The sequence below is a fragment of the Lacerta agilis genome, chromosome 13 (assembly GCF_009819535.1).
Source record: "Lacerta agilis isolate rLacAgi1 chromosome 13, rLacAgi1.pri, whole genome shotgun sequence".
Lineage (NCBI taxonomy): Eukaryota > Metazoa > Chordata > Lepidosauria > Squamata > Lacertidae > Lacerta > Lacerta agilis.
The window spans coordinates 35,914,067-35,925,644 of record NC_046324.1 but is presented as its reverse complement, the minus strand read 5'-3'; the positions used below and the strand labels follow the sequence as shown (position 1 = coordinate 35,925,644).

General features: G+C 48.7%; 1 protein-coding gene across 1 annotated transcript; it reads right to left on the bottom strand.

Moving 5' to 3' along the window:
* Window positions 1-7,020: 7,020 nt before the first annotated feature.
* LOC117056838 (noggin-2-like) lies at window positions 7,021-10,123 on the bottom strand. Its single transcript, XM_033167513.1, has one exon. The coding sequence runs from the start codon at window positions 8,352-8,354 to the stop codon at window positions 7,704-7,706; it is 651 nt and encodes a 216-aa protein (XP_033023404.1). The 5' UTR covers window positions 8,355-10,123; the 3' UTR covers window positions 7,021-7,703.
* Between the last annotated feature and the right edge of the window lie 1,455 nt (window positions 10,124-11,578).

The following is an 11,578-nucleotide window of genomic DNA, read 5'->3' as shown; positions in this document are numbered from 1 at the left end:
TTTAGGTTTGTTCAACCGAAGTGGGTTAAAGGATTCTGCTGGTCTGCAACAGATCCACTCAAAAAAAGAAAAAGAACCAGACTCTTTGTGACTTGGAAAGTGAAGGGGAAATGCATTGAAAAGTGTGGGATGGATGGATGAATGAATGACTAACAGGAAGATGTATATACCCACAGGCAAATCAAGACAACTACAGGGCACATGCTCATTATTGTCTAACTGCCCCACAAACAAATCAGAACAAATACTCAATAAAAGCTGGATACAATGTAACCTCCACGTAAGCTTTGTGCAAGCAGATTAGGAGAAATGCTCAATAAAAATAGGGTGTCTGGAGGAACCCTGCACTGGCAAATTCAGGTTGCACAGCTGAAGTTGTTTTGATGCACTTGCTCAGCCCACCCACTTCCACTCAAAAATTGACTTGTTGCCATAAGGAAAGCATATCCAATACCCCTTTAAAATATGGCTCTTCTGGGGGGGGTTATTATTGGGTTATTGCTTTAATTTTATATACCGTGATTTTTTTTTTATCTCAACCGCCCTGAAACCTCCAGGTATATGACAGTATATACAGTAAACTTAATCAATCAATCAATCATTGGGAAAGTGCACTGGGAAGTGTGGGATAACATTTGCTTGATACAACATAGGCCTCATCAGCACTAAACATTTAAAGCAGTATCATCATGCCACCTTAAACGTAGAGAATAGTGGAAGTTGTAGTTTGCTAAAGGTGCTGAGAGTTGTTAGGAGAGCTACAAATCTGAGAGTTCCCTGTGAAGAGGAAATGATTGTTAAACTGCTATGGGAACTGCACTGGAGGCTGGTCCATTTGGGCAAATGGGGCCCTACCCCACCAACCCCTCTGCTCTCAGTTTGCCCCCACCTGCCTGCCTGCCTGCCTGCCTGCCTGCCTTACAATGCATCCGAGGGTTGGCACCACCTGTCAGTTTCCTTCTCCTCAATCTCAGGCTGCATTCACACAGCAGTTTATTCCATTTCCCCGACATTTCCCTAACTGTTAATTTCAGTGTTATATGTGAGCTTCCACACAATGTAAAAGCCACTTCTAGAAAACTAACGAAATACGTTTGGCACTCATTTCTGTGTTATTTGATTCCACTAAAAATCTGTTTGCAGTCCCCTAAGCTGGAAAATCGAGCATGTAAAATGGTTGTAAATCAATGATTATAGTGACAGTCCATGAAGTTGTTTGAAAAATTGGGTAAGAATTGTGTAGTGCCAACCCAGGAGGAGTAGGTCTGAGATGGATGCACTGATGTGTCATGAAAAAGGAGTGAACTGGTACTCTGTTGAACTCTTCTGCTTTCACATTGCATCTTCATTAGTCAATTTGTGTGAAACGTCTAGCACGCAACGTACTATATGCCCATTCTTTCACACAACTTCATAGATTGTCACTGTAACCTTCCATTTACTGTTAACCCAGTAGTGACTGGTGCCCATTGGAACCAGCAAGGCGGAATGCAGGGAGCTCAACAGCTCCTTGTTGTTAGATCGTTGGGCAAAAGATTCCTGCATTGCAGCGGGTTGGATTAGATGACCCTCATGGTCACTTCCAACCCTATGATTCTATGAATATATTTTTTTTCCTTCCCTATTAACAAATAGAGCCAGAAGCAGTGGCAGGCAGAACCAGCTCATTCTAGCTTCATTCCCATCCTCTGCTGAGGAGTAACACTGAGACTCAGGGTGAGAAAGCTGACAGGCAGCGACACCCCTTTGATGGATTGTAAGTAAGGCAGGCAAGTGGGGGGGGGGGGGGTCGGCTGAAAGCAGATTGGGGTTGGCAAGGCAGCACCCCCCCCCCATTTGCTCAGATGGCCCAACCTCCACTGGCAGGAGATCCAGGGTCCTGTGCAAGAGGCCTGAGTCTCATGGCAGAAGTTTACAAAATTATGTATGGCATAGAGAAAGCGGATAGGAAACCATTTTTCTCCCTCTCTCATAAAACCACAGACATCCAATGAAGCTGAATGTTGGGGGATTCAGGACTGATAAAAGAAAGTACCATATTTTTCTGTGTATAAGATGCCCCCATGTATAAGATGCCCCCTACTTTTGGGGACCCCAAATTTAGAAAATGGGCATATGCACTCTCCGTGTATAAGACACCCCCATATTTTTAGCCTTATTTTAAAGATTAAAAAAACAACCAAGTCTTATACACAGAAAAGTACAGTACTTCTTTACACTGTGAAACTTGTTCCCAGAGGAGGTAGTGATGGCCACCAACCTGGATGGCTTTAAAAGAGGATTGAACAAATTCACGGAGAAGAAGGTGCCCAAGGACTACTAGCCATCATGGCTGTGCTCTGCGCCTGCACTCAGAGGATGTAATGCTTCCGAATGCCAGTTGCTGGAAACCCTCCCAAGAGGGGAATACACTTGGGTTCATGTCTTGCTTGCGGGTTTCTCACAGGCATCTGGTTGGCCACTGTGAAAACAGGATGCTGGACGAGATGGGCCATTGGCCTGATCCAGCAGGCTTACCACAGGAGAGCCAGTGTGGTGTAGTGGTTAAGAGCGGTAGACTCGTAATCTGGGGAACCGGGTTCGCGTCTCCGCTCCTCCACATGCAGCTGCTGGGTGACCTTGGGCTAGTCACACTTCTCTGAAGTCTCTCAGCCCCACTCACCTCACAGAGTGTTTGTTGGTGGGGGAGGAAGGGAAAGGAGAATGTTAGCCGCTTTGAGACTCCTTCGGGTAGTGAAAAGCGGGATATCAAATCCAAACTCTTCTTCTACTCTTCTTCTCCTTCTGTTCTTAACCATCACAGCAAAGAACATGGGGAAAGCCCGGGGGTGGGGTCCCAGAGCACAGGTCCTTGTATCCAGCACCCTGCTTCCTAGCTCACAAGCAGAGCACACACAAAAAACCCACCCCTCTCGCAATGTTTCTTTCCAGCAGCTGGTATTCACTGGCATAATGCCTCTGAAACGGGAGGGTGGCTATTAGGATGTGCACATTTCCGCCCCCTCCCCCACCGCTCTATTTTTTGCTCTGCGAGTTGGCTCTGCCCCTGTGCCTCCATGCTTACGATTTCTAATTTAACCAGGAGCATTTCTAAAATTAATTCTGGGATTGGAGAATGTAGTGTGTGCTGTATACTTGTATCTGGATCCCTGCAATGCACCCAGTGCTTTCCTTGCATTTGATGCGAGAAACAGCAATTAGTGCAGAATGCTGCAGCACGATTGCTGGCAGGAGCAAGACCCTGTTAGCATATAGCACCTCTGCTCGGAGATCTGAACTGGCTGCCAATTTGTTCCTGGGCCAAATTCAAGGTGTTGCTATTAGTATATAAAGGCCTCAACAGTTTGGGACCAGTTTACTTGAAGTACTGCCTTACCCCATATTGACCCACTCAAGCACTTTGATCTGCAGAATTGGCACTTTTACAAGTGCCACATAATGTCTGTACCACACTTGCAAGGAATCAGTCCTTTAGTGGGGCAGCACCTACTCTCCAGAAACCCTTTGCCTATTGATATTATACAGGGCCCTTCGTTGTATTTCTTTCAACGCCTGCTGAAAACTTTTTTTGTTTAAGCAAGCCTGTGAAGATATGTGGCTTTCTTATGCATGTTCATTTTTAAATTGCTGATTTAATCTTGATACCTTGTATGTCTACTCGTTTTTAATGTTTGATTTTATCAGTAGAGGTTTCTGCTGATTAAGCAGTATACACATTGTGTTAAGAGGATGCAGGTGGCGCTGTGGGTTAAACCACAGAGCCTAGGGCTTGTCGACCAGAAGGTCAGCGGTTCGAATCCCTGCGATAGGGTGAGCTCCCGTTGCTCGGTCCCTACTCCTGCCAACCTAGTAGTTCGAAAGCACATCAAAGTGCAAGTAGATAAATAGGTACTGCTCTGGCGGGAAGGTAAACAGCGTTTCCGTGCGCTGCTCTGGTTCGCCAGAAGTGGCTTAGTCATGCTGGCCACATGACCCGGAAGCTGTACGCCGGCTCCCTCGGCCAATAAAGCGAGACGAGCGCCGCAACCCCAGAGTTGTCCGCGACTGGACCTAATGGTCAGGGGTCCCTTTACCTTTACCTTTACATTGTGTTAACTGAGTCAGTAAGTCTCACCTACCCCACTGCTCTCCATGTTACTGTGATGGCCACCAAACTGGATGGCTTTGGAAGAGGATAAGGCAAATTAATAGAGCACAAGGCTATCAACAGCTGCTAGTCATGATGGTTATGCTCTACGTCCATTGACAGAAGCAGCAATGCCTCTGAATACCAGTTGCTGGAATTATCACAAGTGGGCCGAATGCTGTTGTGCACATGCCAAGCTTCCTGGCTTCCCATAAGGCACCTGGTCAGCCACTGGGAGAACAGCATTTTGGGCTAGAGGAGCCATAGCGTAATATGGCAGGGCTCTTCTTAAGTATGTACACATTGGGCATGTTCCTGAAACCATGCAAACAAATAAATAATATTTGATACGGTTGTATATTTAATTGCACCAAGATTCTTGTCATACAATGTTTGAACGATATGTGCATGCGCTCCTGCCCATGAATAAAATACTACATGAAAAAGAATCTTGATACAACCAGTCGTACAATCGCATCAGGATGGTTCTTGTGTCATATGTTCTTCAGCAGAGCCGGACCAAGACATTTAGGCACCTGAGGCGAACCACGAAACGGAACCCCGCATCTGCACCAGGGAAGAAGGGGTGAGTGAAGCTCCAAAGCAGTAACAAAGGGGGAATAAAGATCTACATCTGAATCTGATGCCCAAGTGGTTCCTGCCACCTGAGATGGCTGCCTTGCCTCATGGGTGGCCCGGCCCTGTTTTACAGTACATGCAAACTATGTATGCAAGCCTACTTAGAAGCCCGTTTTGCAATTAAGTGGCATATAGACCAATCAATCAACAATGTACATTAGTGAAACATGTACAATGGCATCAAGGGCCAGTTTCTTCCCCCTTCAGTGCTTTATCGGTGCATGCACACACATTATTAATACAGAACTGGGGGGAAGAAGCAGGTGAATGGAAGGAATTGAAAACCACACCAAAATGTTCACACATTGCAAACGAATGCACTGCAAAATTTGAAAATAAAACATGGAATTATGGTGTATTCCTAATGTGGCTGGTTTCTGCTTTGAAAACAAGAAAAGCTTATTAGGCCACAGGGAAATTTAGATGGGAAGCATTTTAGAAACACCCATGATCTGTAGAGCCATCATGGCCAATAGCTATTGGATTTCTCCTGTGTGCACTTCCTGGGGAGTAAGTCCTATTGAGCAATGGGGTCTATGTCTGTGTAGCTTGCGCTGCACAAGAGCTGCATACAAGGCTGGTAATAGTCATATGTTGGGAGATGCATGAGGTTACTCAGTGTACAGTAGAACTTTTCCCCAGGCTAACGAATTCCTTCCAAGGATGCGGGTCATCATTCCAACACATGGGCTCTTCTATTTAGTTTAGGCACTTTAGCAGTTCATCTGTGAAGACTGGTCCATTAGGACCCTGTGGAGCACTGCCCTATCAACCCCCATCTGCCCCCAGCCCCCTCCTGCCTGCCTTCCTGTTTGCAACCAGTCCAGGGTGTGGCACAGGCTGTCAGCTTCCTCCTGCTGCTTAGCCTCAGTGTTGCTGTTATAGAACTCAGTAAAGAGGAGAATTGGGGCAAAACTAGCATTAGTTGGCTCTGCCTCTCATTGGCTCTGGCACTACATACTGTTGGCCTCCTGGCACAAGTGATAACCCTGTAGTCCAACAGGTGGTGAGCTCCCATCTGCCCCAGCTAGCATGGACAATGGTTAGGGATGATGGGATCTGCAGATCAGCAACATCGGGATAGCCATTGGTTCTCCTTCCACTGTTCTGCTGCAAGAGGGAAATTGCAAACTGAAGAATCCACTTGCCGAATGAGACGGACATGCAGCACACGCTTCCTCAGAAGTCAGTCTCCCTGTGGAGCTTACTCTCAGGAAAGTGTTTATAGGGTTACAGCCCAACTGACTCCAATGGAAAGCACAACAGGGAGGGGGAAAGAGTGCCAGAGATCTACCAGAACATCACCCTCGTTTTTCCAAAGTGGGGGGACTATGATGACCCTTGGCCCCTCAAGTCCCACCAGGTGGAGCCAGCATGGCCAGTGGTCAGGGATGGTGGAAGTTGTGGTCCAACAACACCTGCAAGGCTCCGTGTTGACTAACTCTATTCTAAACCATGCCTCATCATTCTTTATCAACTTTTCACAGATACTATGACATTTAAATGATGATAAATTGAGGGTCTTACACTTATCTGAGGCCTAAATATACCACACAGCTTGTTTAGCATTAATAGATTTCTTTGGATTTCATACCAGCTGGGATCTCTGTCTGATACACAGGGTTTATATAAGACGCAACCCGCTGGGACATTTCCTCAGAGATCTGTAGAACATAGTGGAAGTATTTCTTCAAAGACAGGGTTTATTGCTAAAAATGTTTTGATCAGTCATGGTTGATATGTACACTGATATGTTTCAAAAGGAATATTCAAGTAAACATTTTCAATATCTTCTGGCATAATCTCCAACTCCCCCCCCAAACACCTCCTATACACAAACATTAAAAAATAAATAAACTGTACACAAGAAATTTCTTTTTAACGTCTCTACATTACTATATGTATTCCAAAACAAAACAATCCATCACTCTTTCATAACTTCATACATTTTTTTAAAAAAATCTCCTTAATCAATATACATATTTTTTTAAAAAAACCTAGACAACTTTGAATATTAGTCTGAAGATCAGTGACAAGTTCAGAAGATAACAAACAAACAAAAATATACAGGAAATGGAAATTAAACACCTTCCCAAGGGGTTTGTGGGGGAAGGACGGGTGTCATAAACCATCTCCCTTCCCTTATGCTGAAGGAAAGTGTTCCATTTTGAAAGGGTTGGGCTCAACATGTGGTCCTGCATAATCACCATTTTATTAATAATAATAATTATAATAATAATAATTATAATAATAACAATAATAACAACAACAATAATAATTATAATAAAAATAACCAGAAAAACACAGCGGATCTTTCCCCCCTTTTAAATTCTCTATATTTACAAAGGATGGTAATTTTCCTCTTGTTAGAATGCTATATATATATATGTATAAAAATAAACATCTTATTGTAGTGCTTAGCTTTTCTTGGGCCTGCACTGCAGCTCCTTTCAGGTTTTGCTTTTCCCATTTCAAATAAAATAAAATAATTAAAAAAAAAGAAATACAGTGCAAGGGGTTGCTGGGACAGGGTGGGGTAGGACTGAGAAATGAATAAGCAAGGTCTCGTGTGTCAAAAGTTTCTATGTCCCCTTATCTTGGGAGCACAAGGTCCACCAGGAGACAACTGAGTTCTTCATTCAATCGTAAAAAAAAAAAAACACAACCTAATCAAAGTTACAAGATTACTGACACCTGTCATATCCATTAGCAATTAGATTGGAGGTTCTCAGGATGCCAAGGCCTCTTGGACAAGTCCCCCGTGTGAGATTTCCAGAACAGCAGAACAGTGTCTACTCCACCCCATCTCAAGGGACTGGGGTTGTTCTGAAAGGCAGTTCTCCTAGAGCTGATCCACACACAACACGCATATATATATATACACACACACAGGAGCAATGAGGTCTCTTAGATCCAGCAGGACACCCCAAAGCTGAGGCTAGCAGGAGCATTTGCATTCTGAAATCACAGGGTACTGGACAGGGATCCAGGTACAATATTTCTGCCTCGACCACCCTTGGCAGTACCATCTCAGGAAAGTCTTGGTGACTGACTTGACTGGCTTACAGTACATGCCCTCAGGGAAGGAGCAGGACTTCTCCGCAAAGCAGTTCCCTTCCTTGATGTAGCGAGGCCAGAACCTCAGTCCCAGATCCTTCCAAGTGTACAGCACTGGGCAATAGGTGTACGCCCAAAGCCACTGCAGAAACTTCCGGCGGGCTTTCTTGCCCATCTTGAGCCTGGTCCCATAGGGAGTCTCGCCCAGGTCCAGCTTCTTCAGCTCGTTGGGCAGTGGGCCAAGGCCTTTGAACCGGTGCAGGGCATCCGAAGCAGACAGGTTGTTGGCCTGGGCTGGGGCCACCACGGACATGAAACTGGGGTCAAAGTTGCTGCCCAGCTTCTTCCTCAAAGTCCGCTCGTCCAGGTCTTGCTCCTTGGGGTCATACTCCGGGTCGGGATGCTCGATGATGTCCTTGACGGGCAGGCTGTCGCTGGGCGAGGGCCGGAGCCGTAGGTAGGGCTGGCAGGAGCCTGGCTGGAGCAGCAGTGCTAAGCAAGAGCAGAGCAGGAGAGCTTGGGGGGCCGTCATGCTCTCCTCAGCCCAGCCCAGCCCAGTCCAAGGGCGCAGTGTAAGACAGGGGGTCCCCACCACCAGCCCCAGAGAGCACCCAGGCACTACCGTGGACTTGCTTCTTCCTTGCCTGCCCCCTTTCGCCGATTGTTAATACTCCACGGCCCCACTTGCCAAGTCCAAGGGGTTCATAAATAGGCTGAGACAAAGTCCAGCAAGGCCTCTGGCTTTAAATAGATCGCCAAGGGGTTAGATGACAGACGCATGTAAGGTCCCCCTTGGCACTCCCTCCCTGCTACTAATCAAGCATGGTGAGCGGGGAGAGGTGGGGGGGGAGAGAAAATGGGGTGGCAGGAAAAGGAGAATCAGGGTGGGCGGGAAGCGGCCGCCCCCTCCTTGCGAAGCAGCCTCCCCAAAGGGCAACCCAATTCTTTCTGGCTCTTGGCCGTTCCAACCCCCCTGCTTCTCCTTCTCCTTCTCCTTCTCTCCTCTCTCTCTCCAAAAAATTCACAGCGGACCGGCCTCCATCCCCATGGTGACAGCTGGACTTAGACCCACGACAACATGTCTAGACGGTATGACAGGGTTTGGCGTGAGACTGGAGCCCAGGAATAAAACCCTCTTTTATAGATGGGGAACTGTGGAAAAGGGGTGGGGGGGGGAGAGCGGGCGTAGCAAAGGGGTGGGAGGTGGAGGTGGGGGCTGGAGGAGAGGGTTTTTACAAAAAGAGGGAGAGTCACAAGAAAATGGGGCCAATTTTTTGGTGGGGTGGGGGGCTTCCCACTTTTTCCTGTTCTCCCCCGCCCCTTGGAAGTGCAGTCAATTTCTTCTTTTCGCGGTTATTGTTATTATCTCCTCAAACAGCCGCAGATCCCCAAGGAAACTGCCAAATGGCCCCAGGAGAACTTTTCTTCATTTTCGACGTCTTTTCTTCGAGAAGGTGCAGCGTGTCCAAGCGCAGTGGGGGGGAGCGGGGATCTTGCTAGACCGCGGAGGGCAGAGAACAGAAACTTTCCGCGCTTCCTTAGGAGGATCCAGCTGCCCCCGAACCTATCTCCGAGGTCATCCTCCGCGCCACTCCAAACCGCAGGCACCCAATAAAATCCCAGCCGCGGGTGGGGGCGAAACACAAGCGACTCGCCCAAAGGACGAAACTCAAAAAAGCCTCCGAGGAGATCGCCCCGATGCAACTCCGATGGGCGGCGAGTCCGGGAGCCGAGAGAGCGCGAGGATCGGAAAGAGTTGCCTCTCCTTGGCGGGGGTTGGGGTTTGTTTTTAAACTCAGCCAATTGGCAAAAGTCAAACGCGTCGCCCCGCCGTCGCCAGCCTGATCTCTTTCTCCAGGAGCTTCAGGATCCCGGGAGTCGGGGGGGACGGGACTGCGGGGGGCGGAGAAGTCGCCTGGCTGGGTGCGCGCAGGGTGCTCGCCTCCTTCTTGCCGCCGCCTCGCAACGTGCTCTTCTGCGGGAAGAAGGGAGCGAGCGAGCGAGGGAGGTTTCGCTGCAGCAGCCTCGGCTCGACCGGTCTCCAAGGCTCAGCTCGGGAGGAATGCCTCGAACCTCTTGCTGCTGCTGCTGCTGCTGCTGCTGCTGAATCTGGTGCGGCGGCGGCGGCGGCGGCGGCGGCGCCTGGCTGCCTCCTCGTGGGGCGCCGGAAAGGCGGCGAGGTCCTTCCTTCGCTCCCTGCCCTCCCGGGGTGGCTGGCTCGCTTCTCCGGCGGAGCGCCTGGTCGCCGTGCGCCTCTCGTGCGCTCCTGCTGCCCGCTCTCTTCCTCGCCCAAGCGCCTCTTTCGCCCTCGCTCGCTCGCTCGCTCGTCTCTGCGCCCTGCTCTGCCTCGCGCCCAATGGCTCCGCTGCCCAGCCACCGCGCGACTGCTGCGCTCGCCTCGCTCAATCCCAAATTAAATATCCCCCCTCGGATGGAGCCAAGTGTCAACGGGAACGGCCCACCTCTGTCACTTTCACCACGTTGCCTGATTGACAGCTCCCGCTCGCTCCCTCCCCTCCGCTCCGCCGGCCCTAAATTGAAGCGCGCGCGGGACACGCTGCTGGGTCCTAAAGAAGCACCATGTTCACCGGCGTCCTGCATTGGGGGCTCCCTGGCTCCTTCTCTCTTTCAGGCTTGCGAGCAAGCACAGGGTGGCAAGGAAGGTTGCGTGTGCGGTGAGAGAGCGGGGGGGGGGATTGGTTTCCCTGCGAAAAGTATTATTACTAATGAATATTATTGTTGTTGTTGTTGTTATTGTTAACACAGGAAGCTGAGCTGCCTTATACTGAGTCAGGCCATTGGCTCATTTGGCTCAGTGTTGTCGACACTGGCTGGCAGCGGCTCTCCAGGGTTTTGGGCAGGAGTCTCCCCTAGCCAGACGTGCAGATTCTGGGGATTAAGCTAGGTGCCCTTTCCCTTCTTAGAATTTATATCACTCCAGTGTTGTTGAGGCACCGATTTCGGATTCTATACGCATTTCCCTCTGAGCAGATTGTAGAGTCGCGTTGTTATTGTGGCTCGAGCGCTGGTGGGCAACCCCAGTGGGCAGACCCCAGCGTGTGTACAGACAAAGACAGACAGCACACAAACACACGCAGAGGTATGGGGGGGCGTGAAATGCAAGATGTACAGCCTGTGACATGTCTGCTCTGCGTAAAGTTCAAGCGTTTTATTTTGCTTTAAAGAGACTAAGCCGGCTACCCCCTGGAATTTACAAAAAGCACTTGTCTCGCATTTGATGTCCCAGGCAACCTTTGAGATAATAATGGACCGGATTCCGGTGGAGCATTCCAACTGTCAGGATGCAGGGGCGGCGTGGGCAGGGTAGGGGGAAGAGTGTAGTAGAAGCGAGTTTTAGTTCTTTGCACGCGTCTGCCTTGTGTCTTTGAATTTCCTTTCTCTACAACCCTCTCAATGTATCCTCCTCCGCTTCTTCTCCGCTTCTTCACAGTAGAGAAGGGAGGAGGCTGGGTGTTTTAATTTCTCTCTACTCTCCAATCCTAGGCTAGAAAGGAGAGGGTGGAGACTATTTGTGGCAGAATTCAAGGCACTCTGCACATGCCCTGTCTCCATATAACATCACATGCCCCCAAAGCTGAGCCCTGCCTAGCACATTTCCTGCCAATAAGAAGCAGTGATATTTTACCATCACAGAGGGAGGAGGAATTTACTTATTTACTTAGGAAGATAGATAAACTGCTTAAGCAGTGTACATAATCAAAAATGTAGATAACCCACAGCTAGAATCCACAGAAT

Excerpts from the sequence above, each read along its gene's own strand:
- LOC117056838 (XM_033167513.1), bottom strand. The coding sequence starts at position 8,354 with ATGACGGCCCCCCAAGCTCTCCTGCTCTGCTCTTGCTTAGCACTGCTG.